This window comes from Entamoeba dispar, genomic scaffold, assembly GCF_000209125.1.
Source record: "Entamoeba dispar SAW760 scf_1105229461705 genomic scaffold, whole genome shotgun sequence".
Lineage (NCBI taxonomy): Eukaryota > Evosea > Mastigamoebida > Endamoebidae > Entamoeba > Entamoeba dispar.
In genome coordinates, this window is record NW_001854826.1 from 2,221 (window position 1) to 7,978 (window position 5,758).

General features: G+C 21.5%; 3 protein-coding genes across 3 annotated transcripts in view, besides 18 other annotated features; 2 read left to right on the forward strand and 1 right to left on the reverse strand.

Annotated features, from left to right (window-relative positions):
* Positions 1-18: 18 nt before the first annotated feature.
* Positions 19-132: a sequence feature (AT_rich).
* Positions 133-139: 7 nt separating this feature from the next.
* Positions 140-305: a microsatellite.
* Positions 306-325: 20 nt separating this feature from the next.
* Positions 326-397: a microsatellite.
* Positions 398-523: 126 nt separating this feature from the next.
* Positions 524-577: a sequence feature (AT_rich).
* Positions 578-695: 118 nt separating this feature from the next.
* Positions 696-744: a sequence feature (AT_rich).
* Positions 745-807: 63 nt separating this feature from the next.
* Positions 808-875: a microsatellite.
* Positions 876-1,111: 236 nt separating this feature from the next.
* Positions 1,112-1,183: a sequence feature (AT_rich).
* Positions 1,184-1,210: 27 nt separating this feature from the next.
* Positions 1,211-1,263: a microsatellite.
* Positions 1,264-1,294: 31 nt separating this feature from the next.
* Positions 1,295-1,316: a sequence feature (AT_rich).
* Positions 1,317-1,324: 8 nt separating this feature from the next.
* Positions 1,325-1,489: a microsatellite.
* Positions 1,490-1,505: 16 nt separating this feature from the next.
* Positions 1,506-1,540: a sequence feature (AT_rich).
* Positions 1,541-1,807: 267 nt separating this feature from the next.
* Positions 1,808-1,981: a microsatellite.
* Positions 1,982-2,048: 67 nt separating this feature from the next.
* Positions 2,049-2,072: a sequence feature (AT_rich).
* Positions 2,073-2,602: 530 nt separating this feature from the next.
* EDI_206610 (Pore-forming peptide ameobapore C precursor, putative) lies at positions 2,603-2,908 on the reverse strand (the record flags this gene model as incomplete). Its single annotated transcript, XM_001738834.1, has 1 exon — positions 2,603-2,908. The coding sequence occupies one exon, from the start codon at positions 2,906-2,908 to the stop codon at positions 2,603-2,605; it is 306 nt and encodes a 101-aa protein (XP_001738886.1).
* Positions 2,909-2,974: 66 nt separating this feature from the next.
* Positions 2,975-3,020: a sequence feature (AT_rich).
* A 99-nt stretch (positions 3,021-3,119) lies between these two features.
* Positions 3,120-3,185: a microsatellite.
* EDI_206620 (uncharacterized protein) lies at positions 3,174-3,716 on the forward strand (the record flags this gene model as incomplete). The annotated part of the gene is made up of 2 exons (XM_001738835.1): positions 3,174-3,348; positions 3,580-3,716. The coding sequence occupies 2 exons, from the start codon at positions 3,174-3,176 to the stop codon at positions 3,714-3,716; spliced, it is 312 nt and encodes a 103-aa protein (XP_001738887.1).
* Positions 3,717-4,752: 1,036 nt separating this feature from the next.
* Positions 4,753-4,867: a microsatellite.
* Positions 4,805-4,989: a microsatellite.
* Positions 4,916-4,999: a microsatellite.
* A 34-nt stretch (positions 5,000-5,033) lies between these two features.
* The window catches only part of EDI_206630 (WD-repeatcontaining protein, putative), a gene marked incomplete at both ends in the record, with an annotated part of 960 nt that continues 235 nt past the window's right edge, over positions 5,034-5,758 (forward strand). Inside the window, one exon of the mRNA XM_001733397.1 lies at positions 5,034-5,758. This exon is cut by the window's right edge and continues 235 nt beyond it. Coding sequence (XP_001733449.1) covers positions 5,034-5,758 — 725 coding nt within the window.

The window sequence follows — 5,758 nt, forward strand, 5'->3', positions numbered from 1 at the left end:
TTAAATTAATTCTTCTTCATTATATCTTAATAATATATTATTGAAAATGTAATAGTATTATACAATATTTAAAATATTTGAATTGATATTAATGAATATTTTATATAAAAAATTGATTGTATTTTAAATAAAGAAAGAAATTTAATTTGTTATTTAATGATTTTGATTTACTTTATATCCATTTATTATTTAAATATTTCATTTTCTTATAATTTACCATTTTTATTCATATTATTTAATTATTATTTTATATTTCTTCTTCTATTATTCTATTAAATTGTTTATTTTCATTCTTTTTTATATTTCCTTCACTCTTATTTCTTTATTCATTTTATTTGTTTTTTTTTAATTTACTTATTTCATTTTATTTCTTTTTGAATTTAGTTTCTTTATTTTAATTCTAGTGATTTCAATGAAATTCATTATTTTTGAAATATAAAAATGACTATTAGATAAATTGCTTCCATTTTTCACTCATTATTTATTCTTTTTTATTTTCTTTTTTTGTTAGAATACAATCTTCTTAATTTATTAATAACATTTTATCATTTTGATTATATTAATATTTCTATTAATTCTTCGATTATTTATAATTTTGTATTTCTATCATTTCCTTTCTTTCATATTCTTCTTTGTTTTAATAGTGTGTTTTATATTGATTGTTTTATTTTGTGGTAAATTACATGTTTAATACCATATTTTTTTTAAAGTTGAAATTATCTTAAATAATAATAATATATATTAGTGATACTTTATGAGTCTTTTATTTATTTGAGTTATTCAATTCTTGATATGTTTCATATTCTTTTATTATTATTATTATTATTATTATTATTATTATTATTATTATTATTATTATTATTATTATTATTATTTGTTTTTGAATTATTTGTTCTTTCTTCTTAACATACAAGATTTGAATGATAAATGGATCATCATAATTGAAAGAATAAAAATAAAAGAGTGATTGATAAATAATATTAAATGAAGATAAAACTATATGAACGAATATGTTAACCTGAGAAGAAAATAATTTTCAAACTTATTTTAACAACACTAATTGATGAAATGATAAATATCAAATAATGATTAAGAATAATAAAACAAAGAGATAAATATTATTGTTATTTATTTAATATTCAATCATTTAATTGATTCTTAACATTAATATATTTTATTTATTGTGTTAATTAGTATTTTTGTTATATGGTATTTTTTATTTATTTTATTTATATGTTTATTTATTATTTTAATCATTTATTTCTTATTATTTTGTTATCATTCTTGTTAATAGATATTTATAATTTTAAATATTTGAATAGATTTCTATTTTCTTATTTATTTGTTTTAATTTGATTATATTTCATTTTCTTTTCAATATGATTTTTGATTTCTATTTCATTCTTTCTCTTAATATTAATTCTTTTTATATTATCTTTTTATTCAATATCACATTAATTAATATCTCTATCATTTTATATTATTTCATAATTAATAAACATGTGATATAATTTAAAATATTTCTATTATTGTTTTTTTACTATCTTTTTATTTCTTTCTCTCTTTTATAACTCTTTAATACATTTTTACAACTTCTTCATTATTATTCTTTATATTCTTTACAAACTTTTATTGTCATATGAAATCATGATTCTATCTATTCTATATTTTGAATTAACCCATTATTAAATGAAGAATAATTCATTAGTCATGTTGGTTTTTTTACAATATATTCTTTTAAAATAACCGTCTCTTTTGATTATTTATACTTTTGACTCAGCATAATTATTTCTATCTCAAATATATTTTGTTATTCATTAGTTTAATGTTAATTTTTATCTTATGTTCTTTTATTACAACTTCTTAGATTTAATTTATATTCTCTAAAAATTTTATTGTTTATTATCATTGATTATTTCTTTATTTTTGTTTCTTCATCTATACTTCACTTTTTAATTTGATATTATGTGTTTATTCTCATAAATAATTTTTCTATTTCATTTATAATTCTCAAATCAATGTATACTTCTCAATGTTTTGTTCTTCTCTTATTTTAAATATTATTATAATTACTTTCAATTATTCTTTGTATTTTCAATCATTCATTATTCTCTTCTTTCTATCATTTATTATGGTTGTTTGTTGTTTTGTTTTTCACTACTAAATAATAATGAATTATTTTATATTTCATACTACTATTTTATTGTTCAACTATCTTTCTTTAATTTTTTAAAACTCTTTTTGAATTTATTCTTTTGTTTTCTTTTGAATATCATTGTTTATCTTCTTCTAATATCTTGAATTTTTTACACCATTTAATGTTTGATGTTCATAACTTTCTTTGTATTTTCTTTGTATTATTTAATTCTTTCCTTTCAAATGGTATAACTAATTGTATCTTATTTATCTTACATCTTCATTTCCTTGTCACCTTTCTTATTTCTTTATGTTATTAAAATAACAATCTATTGTTATTTCAAATAATAAATGAAGATAAACCAAGTAAATGAATGATTGAATGTTAATTTAATCAAAATTGAACAAAGTGAAAGAATCATAATTTATTAAAAACAGAACAATTTTGAACAAAAAGAAGAATTGTTTAACATGCATGAATCAACCCACAAATAAGTTTAGCACTTCCTCCCTCTATGATCTTTTCAATTAATTTATCAATTCCATATGAAACAATCTTTGAACATACTGTTTCAATAACACCATCTGCTTTAGCACAGAGTGTTTCAAGATAGTCTGTTGCTTTATCAACTGCTCCACCAATAACGAAATCAATCAATTTTCCAACAAGTGATGTACAAACAGGACAAACGACTGGAATTTCTCTATCTTGTTGTTTTTCTTGAGAACCTAAACAGATAACAAGAATAAAAAAGAGAATAAACAATTTCATAGAAATAGTTATAATGCTTATTAACAGATCTTCTTAAATATGTTTCAAAAATTTCATAAAAACTACTAATTAATAATATCAAAAATATAGTTATGAAATAAAAAAAAATTAACTAAAATCAACCAAAAAGAAGAAAAAGAAGGCATAAGTCAATATTTTGAATCTTTTTTCTTCTTCCTCTTTAATTGACTTTTCTGTTGTTTCTTTCCTCTTTTATTTTAAATGTTTCATCTTGTATTTATTTTTTTTTATTATTCATTTTATTATGTTTTATTTTTATTTGAATTTTTGGTGGATTCTATCAAAACTCACTTTACTTCTGTATTACTTCTGTACATTTTCCTTTGTTATTTTACCATTTTTAATATTGTTTCCTTCTCACTTTTTCAATGTCCATAAATATCCATTTTTGATGTGTTTTAACAACTTTTATTTAATATGTTTATTCCTTCTCATCTCTTCTTTATCTTGACACAACTAATTTATTTATTTAACTTTCTACTCTTTTTATTTAAATTCTTGACACTCATTCTATTTCTTGTTATTTTTTCTTTATCACTTCATTTTCTCAAGTAGTTCAATTCTTTCTTTAACTTAAATAATTTTAGTATCAAAGTATTTTAGTCAATAAACAAAAGAAGTGAATAAAATAAAAATAAACTGAGTTATAGTTGTTGATAGAATATACTTTATTTATACATCTTTTTTAGGAACATTGTACTTTTGTAGTATTGGTATTTATTGTCTTTATTATTCAGTAACTAACAAATCTTGTTTCAATAATAAGTGGTGTTTAGACTCTGTTTGATGGTTTGTTTCGTGATTCAAAGATAATCGAGATAATGACTTTGGATAGTATTGTGTTAAATAACAGAAAAATCAAAAGGAATAAGTGAAAAATATCTGTTTATTTATTATTTCAGTTTTTACACAATAAGTGTTAAATTTACCAGAATGAATATTAAACAAGTTATTTAATCATTAAATAATAAATAACTTCCATTTTCTTGACTTTAGATATTTGAATTTTAGAAGATTAACTAGAAAGTGTTAAGATAAATTATAACAATAACTTTTGTATACGCTACCATAAATTCTTTCAAGAAGTTGATCCACAAAAGTCATTAATTATGTGTATTGTTCATTTATGAACATTTATCATTTACCACATCCTATTTTCATGTTTTTGAAACAAAGTAGAGTTAGTTTCATTTCTTATTTCTTGTCATGTTCTCTTCCTTATTATAGTAATTATATGCTTTCTTTTAATAACCACTTGAGTAATTTCTCTCTATTACCATACTATCTCCAAGCAGAAACCAGAACAAGAAAGACAGAACATTAATTTATAACAGTGAATATATACAATAAATGAATAGATAAGAGTTTCTTTATAAAGAATGTTCAGATAAATAAAATGAAATCTTGTTTGTACATATACTTTGTTTTAATAAATGTCTTATTTCTCCTTTTCTTTCATTACTTTTATTGGCTTTTTATTCCTTAATGATGTGTTTGTTCTTCTTTCTAATTACATCCACTACTTTCATTTATTTTGACTTTATTATTCTTGTATTTTCGTTTCTTATTATTACACTCACCTTTAATCATTTTCACCCCCTATTTGTATGTCAAATAAATTCTATTTCATTGTGTTTTTTGTGAACAATTTCAATCTCTCTTATTCATTTTTCTTTTCACTTGTTTTGTTAATTTTTATATTCCTGATTAACCAACGTCTGTGATCACCATTTTTATCATAACATAGCACTATACAATCTTTACTAGATAATGTGTTATGATGACTGACAAGTAAACACGTCGTCATGTGAAACATAAACACAAAAGTAAAGTAAAATAGTACAAAATTAACTTAATGATAAAACAAGAAATTCAAAAAAATATGAAACAAAATGAAAAAAATGAGAAAGAAGATAATTGAAAATCATAGAAAATAGAGAAGAAGTAACTATTAAACTCAAAAACGTTTAGATTATAAAAATAATTAAGAAAGAGAGGAAACTCAAAAAAATGAAAAGAGAAAGAAAAAGAAACTGGAAAAAGGAAGGAAAGATGAAGAACTAAATAAAGTGACCGTCAAAGAAACTCAAAAAGTAGAAGTGAAATGAGTAAAGTGATACAAGTGTATGCACCATTGCCATCAGTTACAAGAGGAAAAGCAGTTCATATAGGGTATAATGAACATAGTAAGATGGGAACACATATTGTTTATCCAACAGGGAATTGTATAGTAATTAAGAGTCTTGATAATGCATTGGATACGGATATTTATTATGAACATACATGTGAAACAACATGTGCAAAATATAGTCCAAGTGGATACTATATTTGTTCAGGAGATGTTCAAGGAAATGTTAGAATATGGGATACTACACAAAAAGAACATCCATTAAAATTTAGTTTTAGAGCACTTTCAGGACCAATTTATGATATTGCATGGACAGGAGATAATCAAAGAATATGTGTAGTTGGAGAAGGGAAAGAGAAATTAGGAAATGTATTTATGTGGGATGCAGGATCAACAGTAGGAGAGATTTCAGGACAAACAAAAACATTATTATCATGTGATTTTAGAGGAACAAGACCATTTAGATTAATTACAACAGGAGAAGATAATTATCCATGTTGGTTTGAAGGACCACCATTTAAATTTAAGAAAAGTATGAAAGATATTCATACGAGATTTATTAATTGTTGTAGATTTTCACCAGATGGAAGTATGTGTGTATGTGTTTCAAGTGATAAAAGTATATCAGTATTTGATGGAAAAACAGGAGAAATGAAATATAAAAAAATGGAACATAAAGCAGGAGTATATTCAGTTACATG